At 39.9% G+C, this 13,039-nt stretch overlaps 2 protein-coding genes across 2 annotated transcripts in view; one reads left to right on the top strand and one right to left on the bottom strand.

Moving 5' to 3' along the window:
* Positions 1-4,538, bottom strand: part of ERP44 (endoplasmic reticulum protein 44) — a 46,337-nt gene extending 41,799 nt beyond the window's left edge. The window contains exon 1 of the mRNA XM_057368345.1: positions 4,214-4,538. Coding sequence (XP_057224328.1) covers positions 4,214-4,270 — 57 coding nt within the window. The 5' untranslated portion in view covers positions 4,271-4,538. The remainder of the gene's footprint in view (positions 1-4,213) is intronic.
* A 2,838-nt stretch (positions 4,539-7,376) lies between these two features.
* Positions 7,377-13,039, top strand: part of INVS (inversin) — a 77,716-nt gene continuing 72,053 nt past the window's right edge. Inside the window, exon 1 of the mRNA XM_057368352.1 lies at positions 7,377-7,497. Coding sequence (XP_057224335.1) covers positions 7,392-7,497 — 106 coding nt within the window. The 5' untranslated portion in view covers positions 7,377-7,391. The remainder of the gene's footprint in view (positions 7,498-13,039) is intronic.

Below are 13,039 nucleotides of genomic sequence, written 5' to 3' on the forward strand. Positions count from 1 at the left end.
ATCACTAGAAAACTCACTCTTGCATGGGGCAGGGGAAGCAATGAACAARTTATTGCTAATGGATCCAAATCTACTCCATTATTAAAGCACCTGTTTTTGAATGTACCTCTAGACTCTCCTGAAGAGGTTTTGAAGAAGGTCTGGTATGAAATTTACAGCATATTTGTACACTTGCCTTATGCAKGAGACAATTCCCTCCCCTTAAGCAAACAAAATATCTGGAAGCTATTCAAGTGAAGCTTACAAAAGAGCCTGCAAGGTGAAAAATTTGTTCTCCTGAACAGCAGAATATAATCCTTAAGATTTTCAAACAAAATAGGTTTGATTAAAACACACAAAATGTGATAATTCTGCTTTCTTGAGAAAGCAATATAAGGACCAGTCTCTTGCTTAAGAAAGCTGTCCTACCAAAAACCACCAAAAAAATTCAACCAAACACCAAAGCAGATGATGGAAGATAACAGTAAGGATATCAAAAGAAAAACCAAGGAGTGTGTCATCATAGCCACCAGCAACAAAATCTCTGAGATCTTATTGTCAATAATGCATTTATACATTTCCAGCATTGTTCGAGTCTTCTGTTCAAAGAAACAGTTCAGTTTCTTCTCTCTTCCCTCCYGAGCACTCCAAACAGGAAACCTGCCCATCATATAGCATAGCACGAAGAATGCAAGTTGTCTTCACAAAAATGCAAGACTCCACTGCCTGCGCTTCCCAAAGGGGAAAGTTCCTCAGTTAACTACTGTTTCATTGTTTAGAAATCATGACAGATGATGGACAACTCAAAAGTCCTGTGCTACTCTTGGAGGGATCCTGTTTCATTGTATAAGGCTCTAAATTTTGCCTGTAATTACAATTTCTGATTTCTGCTCCTATTCAGAATATAGAATTTTGAGCAGCAGTCTCAAKTACAAAAGTTGGGCCTAAATACAAATGCAGAGAGGCAAATGCATAGAAATACACTCTAGACATAAAATATACAGAGTTCAACTTCTCTTTGGGCAACTTACTACATATTTAACACTATGTTTAAAGACAATTTTATTTCATTTTACTTTTACTATTTGGGAACTTGGTTATCGACACATGAAAGGCAGKGACAGTAAAACAGGAAGGAAAAATATTACCCTACAGTCTTTTTTCCAGTTAGGAACTTCCCTCTTCATTTTCCTCACTATCCGTTGGTGGTTTCCTCCAGTCACAGCTATTGCTCTGGGGAACTCTGCATGAGCCTCCTAGACAAGCACTGTGCAATGCAAGTGCCTCTCAAACACATGCAGAAGAACCATGTGCAAGTGTCTTGTTCTAGAATTTGCTTTATAGGCAATATATACCTGACTGCGAGTACAGGCAAACATACAGAATGATCAGCTAGAGCRAAGCCAAAGAACCACACCTTGCCTTAGGGGAGAATGTGATGAGCCACTCTTTCATCAGCATTTATTCCACTGTCTTGCATTCATCTTAAAGATCTGTTCTACCCAGTATTAAGCAACATACCAACAAGGCAGAAACATCTTAATCTCCAAGGGGCCCCATGACATTATAATGCATCTCTTATTCCAGTCTTGCAAACAGCTGTACAAGACCCTCTACAGCCTGTCCTGTGCACTGCTCACCCCTACATTCAGCTCTTGAGGCAGGGGTCATGCCCACCTCTACCTCCCCTGTCCTCTCTCTGGTTTCTTTTCAACTCCCAGCAGCACAGTACAATGCTGGAAAGCTGGAAGGTTAAAAAGTTGTGCTAGGACTGCAGGTATCCCTTTGCACTGCAATATCCCTCCTGTCAACCTGACCTTCAGTGAGACCAGGGAAGAAGAATATTAACAGGAGACACAAAGCCCTCWACAATTGTAGTGATCTCCTACTGTCAAACTCTTGACAAGAGTCTCTTTTGATTTGACATTGTACCTTTTCTTCTTTTTTGCAGCCTATTAAATCCCCATCTGGAAAAGAAATATGCTTACCCAAAAATCTGGAAAAGTAAAGAACTYCCGTTTATTTCGTTGCTATTACTAAGCAAGACCAGCTTAGTAAACTGTTTTCCCAGCTACGTATCATTGTATTCTGTCCTACAAACCACTGGTGTAACACTAACAAGTTCCCTTTTCCACAAAATATGCCATGCTCCAGGAGGCAGGGGGCACATCCTTTGGACACAGAGAGGAAGGCCAAGTTGTAGCACTGGTCTTAAATATTCACAGCAGATGGTAACAAGAAAAACAAAGTTACCAAAACTTGAAAGCTGATCTGATACACTTTATCAGGGACTCTGACTACAAGAAAACAACACGCTTCACAAAGTATTTTCAGCCCTTCTAAAGAAAGAGGATCCCCTCACACCCCCAGACGGCTGAGGACAACTTTTCAAAAACTCTTAACACATCTATTAAAAGGAATGATTCATTGGCTTGATTCAAGTAATTAGGCATCTTACAACACAGGGCTATGGCTGATATGATGCATAATTACAAAGATAACATTATACATAATTATTGGGTTTTTTAAAACAGCTCTAATCTGTATTCTTCTTAGAGTTTTATGTATACAGTTCTTTTAAATTACATTAGAARTGGGTTTAAATGACCCATACACAAAGAAACATTAAATAAAATACAGACAAGTTACAGATCATAGCCATTTCCTGTTGGGCTTTTTTGTTGGCAAACATAACTCTAAYTGATGCACATTAAATTTGCATTGATCAACTCTGACATGAAGAAAGAAAGAAAAACTCATTAACTTGTGCCCATTTTTTCAAATTTGTACTTGCCCATTTAATGGACCCATTCCATGGTGTCTTTAAACTGTACACACTTTTTGGTTTTGCTCATTAGTCTGTATTTAAAATAACAGTGAAAACCAGTCTCGCATGTAAGCAATATTGTTTTAATAGGCAGATGTGATTGAAAAGTATGAGGTTCTTCAGTCTCTCATCTAGTGTTTCAACATGCTATTATCATCTATATATAAACATTTCAAGTGTGTTTTTTCAAACCCTACCAATCACACGTATTTCCTAACCCTGAAATGGCAGCAAATTCATAACAATTTACCCAGAGCTTATTCAGGTAGAAGTGCACATTTYAAAGGGATAATGAGTACTCGTACTGGTCATTACATCTGTGTCCTCACATTCCTAACCAATTCATTCATTCATTAGCAGCTATATTACTGTGTACTCCTCTTTAGACTTCTAGAGTTCTATCTACGATTACCTCAAATTATTCTTTAATTTTCTGGCCAATTTTATTCTCCCAAATGTTTTAAACAGATTGATTAAACTCATTAGTATCTTAAGAGAAAAATCCTATTAAAATTTATTCACACAAGTCCCTCTTAGTTCTGCAAATCACTTGTGTTATGAAAGGTCCAGAATCTGGCCCAATACATCTCTGGAAAACTAAGGATCACCACATCAGCCTGTTTAAAAAAGAAATAAAAGAAGTAAGTATAACACAGGCAACTTATCTCCACAAAACACACACATCAGTGATTGCATTTATGTACTGGCAAAGCCGGAAGGTGGCTTAGGTCATGCATGTAATGCTAGCCTAAAAAAAACTTGAAAAAAAAGCCGCAGTCTGACAACCAAAGATCACAGAATCAATTAGGCTGGAAAGGGCCTCTGAGACAATTGAGTTCAACCTATGACCCAACACCAACGTGTCAACTAGACCAGGGCACTAAGTGCCACATCCAGTCGTTTCCTGAACACCTCCAGGGACGGTGACTCCACCACCTCCCTGMGCAGCCCATTCCAGTGTTTTATCACCCTTGTGAAGAAATTCCTCMTGACGTCCCACCTAAACCTCGCCTGGCACAGCTTAGGACKACGTCCTCCCGTCCTGTSGCTGGCTGCCTGGGAGAAGCGCCCGCCCCACACCCGGACACAGGCTCCTTTCAGGGGGCTGCAGAGGGGCTCCGTTACGGCCATTCCCCGCCGGCTCCGGCACCCGAGGAGCCGGGCCGAGGCCGCACCGCCCGCCCGGCCACTGCCCCGGGCCCGGGCCCGGCGCGGCCCCACCCCGWGCGCGCAGCCTATCGGCCTCAGCCACACCGCCGGGCCCCGCCGCCCGGGCCGCTCCCTCCCGCCCGCCGGCACCTGCTGGGCGGGGGAGGGGAGCGACACAGCAGCCGAGCGGGGCCCGCCCGAGCCGGCGCGGGGGAAGGGRAGGGAAGGGAAGGGCAGCGGGGAGCCGGCGGGTTTTACCAGGAGGAGCAGCAGGCAGCCAGGGTCAGGCAGGAGCGGGAAGATGGCGGGTCTCATGGTAGATCGGGCGCCCGGGAGCGGGGAGGGGAGAAGCGCGGCTCCCACTCTCCGCGGCGGCGGCGGCTCCTCCACTTCCCCCCGTCGCCAGGAAACACCCGGGCAAGTTCCACCGCGGGGCCCCGCGCTCCGCCGCCCGCTCCCGGGGCACGCCGGGAACCGTAGTTCCGGGAAGGGGAGGGCGAGGAGGAGGAGAAGGAAGGGACGAAGGGAGGAGAAGGAAGGAAAGGAGASAGAGAGAGGGAGGAGGCGTGGAGCCCAGAGCGCACCGGGGCGGCGCCTGGAGGCGGTGGCGGCGCGATGAGGGGAAGGGCGGGGTGGAGGTGAGTTACGGGGCGCAGCTGCAGCGCGAAAGAAAGGAGGGAGGGGAGGAAGAGGAGAGGGAGGCGGCTCTCGCTGTCTGGGCGAGGCAGGGTTAACCCTTCCCGCCCTCATGGCGCGGGTGTCCCGTGGCACCGCACCCTCTTCCGCTCGGGATCGTTCCCTGCCAGCCCCCGGCGGCTGTCCGCGTTTTCTTTGGATCCCGCCTGGTACCCTCAGCYGCCAGGATTGGGGACACTGGTTTGGCTGTAGGGAATACGAGGAAGGGTATTTGGGCGCTGTGCGCCTTATGGTCTTCGTGTCCTCGGAATTTGGGAGGCAACTGCTTGGAAACCTGCGAGTGACGGGGCAGAGCGGCTGCTGGGAGGGTTGGGAAACTTTAGCTTGAGTGGAACGTCATCGTTGATGTTTATTCCTTGKCGCTTTAACAGCTTTGCGCTTTCTGTCGGTTCCTAAGTTTTAAATGCTGAAAATGGAGAACAACCAAAATTCAGGGGTTTGCCTTYTTCCGATAAGACTTTGGACCTTACAGAATACATTCATGCTCTGAGACCTTGCAGAGCTGTCTCAAAAAGATCACAGAAAACTACTCTGCGTTTRTCACATTTCCAGTAGGTACACGAGTGTAAGGAGGGAGACGGGGTGTAACACCATTTAAAAGAAAATCCTTTACATCAGCTTTTTTTCAAGTCAAGACTGGCTTGGTTTCAAAGAAATCCTGACAGACTCAGACTTCGTTTGACCCTGTAAAAATCTTGTGGCCTGTCAGTTTCATGAGCTGCAAAAACTCGCACACACAAATATATATATACAAGTCATGTACTTTTTATAGTCTGAARTTGAAACCTGGCTTTTATCAGTTCTGCTATGACTACCTTAAGAACTTGTGCTCTTTGATCTATAGGATGAAGGTCTTCTGAATTAACTTGCATTTGAAATACCTTTGATATTTTTTCAAAGCTCATTCTTCGCCTGCAAACTATCAATAAAATTTGATAGCGTGATCATGTTATCATGTCTAAATTTCTTTTCTGATTTTGCTGAATAGAAGAAGTACATAATTCTTGTTGTCTGTGTTATGCAAAGTAGACATATAGTAGTTGGATATGAAATTTCACATACCTTGAAGAGGGCTTCGTGTCCATGTGAGTGTCCCTTCATTCTAAGTGAGTTGAGAAGGGTAGTCTTTTTCTACATGTTAGCTTAAAGACGTGAATTATTTACTTGATTCTAGTAATTGGATGCATATGACAGATGATGCCAATTATATAGCATTTTATAAGCAGAACTTATTTCTTGATTTTTATGGCATTTATGACTAAATGCCTCATTTTTTGTTAATGAGGGTCTTTATCAAGCAAATCTTCCCAACAGCAATTCATCTCATATACAAGAGAAAAATACCTGAAGAATGTTACAAAATTTCCTTTTGTAGTCCCACTTAATATTTCAGAGCTTCTCTGATGCAGAATTTTTCCATTCAATGGAATCATGCTACTTTACTGAGAACTTCTGTAGATAATGGTTTGTTTCTCTCACCTGTATGATTACTAACATTTTATACAGATGTGACAGTTGTTTTCATCTGGGAACTATGAACATCTTTCATTTTTAATTCTCTTCTGTATGCAGTCAGTTTTATGTAAAAATTATTGTTGATGTTATTGGGATATTTCTGGTGCTTTACTAAGTTTTTCGGTATTTGCAGAATTTTATGCTGCTGCTCCTGGATATTTTACATTTTAGTTTATTTTTTTGTTGAGAGGTAAAATGTGAAGAAAATGGAGAAACTAGATAATAAGGTCCCCGGGAAAATGCTTTTGTCCATCAGTGCTGTTTCACTTCTTAAGCACCACCTTCTAAGGGCAGAGGAGCAGGCAATTCCAGAATGTCAGAAGTCAAGCAGATGAGGTAGAAGGCTGGCTTGGTTAACCAGCAATCTTTTTAAGTAAATGGAAAGAAAGAAGGTGTATGCCCGATGGAAGTAAGGTCAGATGATGCATCAGTTGATTAAATCCGTTTGGATTTCAGTAAAGCTTTCAATATTGTCTCTCACAGTGTCCTCCTGGACAAAATGTCCAGCACACACCTGGATAAGTACATCATGTAATGTGTGAGCAACTGGCTCACAGATTAGATATTAGAAAAAATGTTCTTCACCCAAGGGTGTTTGGGCACTGGAACAGGCTCCCCAGGGAAGTGGTCATAACACCGAGCCTGGCAGGATTCAAGGAGTGTTTGGACAATGCTCTCATGCACATGGGGTGACTCTTGAGAATGTTCAGTGCAGGGCCAGGAGCTGGACTGGGTGGTCCCAGTGTATCCATTCCAATGCAGGATATTCTGTGATTCTATACTGAAGAAGTTCTATAATAAGTTGATACTTGATAACAAACTTCGTTAGTTACTGAATTAAAACATGCATGGCAACACTCTGAAGAACAGTCTGTTTGGTTTGTGGAGAAACACCTTACAGACTTTTACAAAGCTTATGGACTGAAATTGGTGTTTAGGGCAGTGAAACTATAATATATAAATATATATTTTTTTAATGTAGGCTTTCTTTCCTGGTGAATTTTGGCTAGAGGTAGATTTATTCCACAGATTAAAAAAACRTGGGTTTTTTTCTCTKCTGTTTTTAACAGAAGCTTCTTTAATGGTGTCTGAGTAATTTTTATGACTCATYATAAAATTAATACTGTTTTATTGATGTGGTTTTGGTTTTTTTTTTTCTAGAACTGAATTCCTACAAAAAATGTTGGTGGCACAGATCTGACCTATAGTAATACCTTGAAAGAGCATGAATATTTCAGCAAACTGCCTCTTCAGTGGTTCCTCGTTAGCATCTGAAGTGCATGCTGCTGCTGTTAATGGAGATAAGAGCACCCTCCAAAAGCTAATAGCAGGTAAATGTTTTCATTGTAGATGCATTTGGATTGCTTCAGAAGCATTTYGGTTTTGACATAGAGCTCTGATCTTTAAGATATTTTTTATTTCTTGATTATATGTGCTTCTAGAATAAATGTCATCCTGAAAATATGACTGATTTTTCTTACATTTTATTACTTGTTGGCTTTGATTGGTACATCTCTGTGAAGTAAAATAGAAAGTTGGTAAGTGATACAACCCCCTTTCAGGGAATTTGAAGTTCTGGAGAATTGCTTTGTGCTGAAATATTTTGGCTCTAAATCCTTATTTTTTTTATTTCCTTTGTGGGAAATTTGATAAATATGGTTTTACAGATAATTTATTGTAGTTTCTGAAGTCTTGTCACTGTATAGTATTTGTAAACAAAATGAGCCAGCCTTATTTGTTACTTTAATTCTGRTAGACTGACAATATTTCTCAAGAGAAATTAAATGTAAGGAAAGAGTCTAGTTCTATTGAATCTGAAGTGAAAAAAAAACCTCCCACCCATTAAAAAGCTCAGGATTTTGCCTTCCCTTGCTCTCCAGGAATGATACCACATTCCAGGCTAATAGTTTTCAAAAGCAGTATATATTCTGTGTTCCAAAAACAGTCTTGAATATATTTGGAAGGCTGCCATGTGATAGGTAAAGACTTGAATTTTTCAGAGCTGCTGATTAAATGCAGTTCCAGATGATACTGTAGAAATTCTATTTGCTCAGCCTTTTTTAGAAAATCCTGTTCCTAGAGCTTGGCAAGGGTYGAAGGACTGTGAAATAACAAGAAATGTAGTCTGTATTTATGTCATTAACTGTCAGTTTTAATGGATGTAATGGTAATTGCATTAAACCAGTATCTTCTGCTGACCTGTGTTGAAGGCAAAATAGTAACCTGTGTGGAGYTCCAAGCTGCACAGAAAGCAGTAAGGGGTTTTTCTCTACAAGATGTATCTAATTTTCTCAAAAGATAACTAGAACTCATTTGACTCAAACATGAACACATTTGAGGGASCTGACTTTATAGAAGCTCCACTCATTGAAACAGGTGTTTTTTGTTGGGCTTTCAACTTTATTTTGTCATATGATGTTTCAAACATATACTGTTTGCATTTAATGGTGTCTGTTTGCTCTTTTTAAAAACATTTTATAAACAGTAGATGAGCAGTTGATGTGGAGATACTTAYAGAAATCTGTGAGATGCAAATACAAAGTAGCTTTAAATATCTGRGTTTCTAAAAAATTCTTCTGTCTGCATGTGGGGGTGGAAAAAAGTCTGAACTTTCAAATCCTGGCTAACAGTTAGAAGCAACAAAGAATTCTTGCTAACTTCAGTGTGTTTTTGTTAATCTCAGAGCCAAAAGATGTATTTTTGGAAACACAAAAGAAAAAGTACTTCTGTGTACTGTTACATCTTGTCAAATATACCGCAAAGCATCCATTAGAACTGGATAAGGAAATTGTTCTTCTTTTAATGATGAATATGTAGCAACAAGATTAAAAAAATACTTGTTTTATTTAATGCTTGTTTAATAAAAAATGTTTTACTTTTGCATGGAAGAGAAAACTGCACAATCCTTGTAGCCTTTGGCGTACTAGCAAGATTTGGCTTTTCTGCTTTGCACTGTTTTGACAGGATATGACACAGATCTTACTTTTGCCGGAAATGGAGCGAAAAAAAAAAAAAAAAAAAAAAAAAGAACAGAACTCCACATATTACCTAGCAGAAGAAGAATGCATCAGAGTAATACTTTTAGCTGTTTGCCAGTCACTGTTGAAAGTATAGCTTGATGCCAGCAGCAAATTGAGCAATTGGTGCTCTTCACTGRATTTCATGACTGCACTTAGCAGCAACAGCTAATTCAGGACAGCACTCCAGCATTTATGTGTGCTGGATTGTTTAACTACACTTTTCTAATACAGCCAGGCTTTGCATCTTGGTTAGCTAGTAGCTAGCAGTGTATGCAGTGCTGGAAAGTCTTGCCTTTCTCCTCCTTTCAGGGAGGACCTTTTAGACCCTAAATTCATTATTACTTTCCTCTTTATGCTTTTCCTGTTCAGTTGTAACATAGGAGGGGCACAGAGGTTGACCAAACGGTCTCCTAGAACAGCCCCTCTTACCTCTTTGACGATTTTTCCTTCTGCCATCTRTAGCTTGGTGGAGTATGTGTGGCTGTATACAAATATATACGCTTTATTTGCATATAATTAGAGTATGGATAAATTTTAAAGTAACAGGTATTTGAAATAATATGGTGTGTTCTGGATAATGTGTTCCCTGTGCCAGAAAGAGCCACAGACAGAATCAAAGGTAAGCAGAAATTTTATTTGGAGAAAGATGGCTTTAGAACAATGTATCTCTGTTAGTTAACCACTGCTAATGCTTAATTACTTTTTAAAAAGCCTGTGGGTTAAATACCATAAAGTACATGCCAAGTGTTAAGATAAAGTACATGCCAAGTGTTAATTGTATAGCCAGTGTTCTAGCAAAAGTGTGCTAATTATTTTCATTGCATGAGTTGTCCTGTGCTGTATCATGTTGTTTTAGAATTATATGTTCTTGGGCTYTGGGGAATGCTCACAGTATTTTTATTCCTGCGTTTTATACTACACTGAACATGTCTTTAATTAACAGTTCTTTAGTGTTAAAATCCAGCTGTATGATTTTATTCCAAGGGAAAAAGGAAGCAAAAGTTAATTTTGTATTTGGAGGATTGTTTTCTATTTAATGCTTTTATGCAGAGTTTTGAGAAGAGACATCTAATTGTTTTAATTGTTTTAATTGCTTAAAAGAACACAATAATGTTTACAATAGTCATTATACTAAAGTGCCTGTTCAGTCCAGCTCTTCATTCTAAAACTCKTATCATTCATTGCTTGCATCCAAATGCTTCTAAATCTCTGATGTGATGTTTCATTGTAAATTTTAACTAAACTATTGGTTACAAATATGCAGTTGTTCGCTATTGTTTGATTCTCCTCTCTACTTCTCTCTTCCCTGTTCTACATTGTGAGAGGTAAAATAAATCTCAAATCAGATTTTGCAGAAGGCAAGATTCTTGCAAGTGACAAGAAATGGTCTTTTAGTAATTAGGGAGAAATCACACCCTCCTGCTGCCCTTTCTCCTTTTCTGGTTTGAATAATGCATAAAAACGTTAACAGTCTGATATGACTGCTTGCATAGACTGTGAGGAAGTGAAAAAGTAACAACTGTGAGAGATAAATTTTGGACTTGGGCCCTGGATCTGTAGTGTTCATGATTTCTGGCATGGAATACATATTCTGGTGGGGGTAAGGACTTTGATTCTGAATGGGGAGGAATCTGACAAAATTTCTTTCTTAAGCAGGAATGTGAAGAGAATTTATTTTGGCTCAAGCAAATTTTTTGTATGCTAATATGGGAATGYTTTGAAGGGTACCTTGATTTCAAAAAATAATAATTTGCTGCAGCTGTTGAGTTCACAAGATGTTGTGGCTAGTGACTTTCATCAGCTTAATCTTCATTAGCACCTGGTGGTGATACAGTAGCTCCTAGCCCTTGTCCTGACTCTTAGCCTGAGTGCAAAGACACCCTTTTAGGAAAATGCTTTCRGGATTTTAACCATTCTATGGGCCTTACAGAGCCTGGTAAGCAAAAGGAGAAAACCTACTGCTAGTTGACGATCATTTCTTTATCTTAAAAACAGTGCTTCAGCTTCAGGCAAATTACTGGCATTGGGTTTTGAAGCTCTTGCTCATTTTTCCTTCAGACTTTATGCAGTCATGGAAACTCTTGGTCATCAGCTACATCACTTTTTGGGAACTGAAAATGGAAATAGGTCTCTGTTGCTCTACTCAGTTATGTTGCACTCAAGCTTTTGGCCATTTTTCCTTGTCTTTAGTCTCTAAATCTTATATATATCTCCTCTAACATTCTATAACAGARAAGGAACTGGAATTTGTGGGAGAGGTGCTGTTTTTGCACACTGCGGATTTAAGATGTTATCTGAGCATAAGCCATGTGCTTGTGTTGTATTGGGAGAAATTAATGTTTGTGTATTTCTCTTAACAGTATGTTTGAGTGTTCAAGTCCCATCAGCTTCAAGCAATTTAATACACTATTGARGCTCTATTAACACTTAGCAGTGAAATGTGGTTTTTAGTGATGTCTAAGAGACCATGTTGAACTAATACTGGAAGAGCACCTGGCTGTACTTGATTAATTAGAGTCACTGTCTTGTTGCTTGGGAACTGTAATGTTGAATTATGCTTTGGACCACAATATCTGCAGGGGAGCAGGGTAACAGGAATGTGGAGGTGAGTATAATAAAGCAAAAAAGGTGTTCAAAAGCCAGCCTGTTTCTGAGAAAGGCAGATGTAGGTCAGTAGAAGATTTCTTATGGTTTTGAGTGGGTTTTTTTTGTTTTGTTTGTTTAAAAATTAGTTGTAAAACCAWTGGATTATCAAGTTGAAGTGGTAGCCAGAGAAGGCAAGGCCACAGGTGAAGAATAAAAAGAATTTTCTGTATCTGCATCAGGGAGGAATTGGGAAATGTTCTTAAACTTTTTTTGCAGAGCAGAAAGAATTTTCTCAATGCAAATCACACTTTCAAGGCAAGAGAAAGTGTTACTGAGTRAATCATGTGATTGACATGATATTCGCTCCTATAGGAACTTAAAGGAACYAAGAAATGTAGTGAGTGAGTAAATGATTGCTCTAACTGGCAATATCCTACTTGACAGTGTTTTTGTAAGTGGCTTGATTGGTAAGGAATCAATTTTAATTCTTGATATTCCTCTTGATTCATATTTAATCTGCTTGATTCTTCTTCTGGGTGAATCAATAGAAATTATAATTAAGAATACAATTACTGGATATGTAGATAAGTGTAATACACTGGGAGAGAGCAAAGACTGTGTAAAGAAGCAGCATGCCTCTGCTGGAGTGCTTTTGAAAYATCAACAGTCATGCAGACAAAGGAATAATTAAAAAGCAAAACTAACTTGCATATAAAATTCGATGTTCCTTGAGTAATTGTGGACAGTGTTGCTCCATTGGAGATCTGGACACTCTGGGTGCATAGGGTACTTGATACCCATGAAGTTAAAGGTGCTTGTCTTTACTTGGTGGCATCATGGAAATACAAAACTTAATTATGAAGCTGCTTTGTTTGGAGGAATAAGAATAGTGTTTTGCCTGTTTTGGATAGGATTTCAGATCACTTCCTTACTAACCTTATCAATTCAATAAAGCCTGGGAAGTATTTTAGTAGTTTCCATACCGTAAGGCACCCTGAAGTAAATAAAGGTATTGATGTAATATTGACGTTTATGCTTTTAAAATAAACATTGCTGTGAGTAGGCTTCAAAGTTTGTTTTAGTTACAGTGTTTACAGGTTTCCGAAGGTCTGTTTGGTTTATGTGCTGCTGATATTTTTTAAACTAATCTGTTCAGCCAAGATCCGTGTAACCATTTTAAAATTATTTATAATTATGCCACTGCAGAATGTTACAGGTGGTAGGTGTATTTGTGGAACTAATGTTTTCTGAATGTACTTTTTTCTGC

This window comes from Malurus melanocephalus, unplaced genomic scaffold, assembly GCF_030028575.1.
Source record: "Malurus melanocephalus ecotype Western Australia unplaced genomic scaffold, MMel_1.1 scaffold_90, whole genome shotgun sequence".
In the NCBI taxonomy this organism is placed as follows: domain Eukaryota; kingdom Metazoa; phylum Chordata; class Aves; order Passeriformes; family Maluridae; genus Malurus; species Malurus melanocephalus.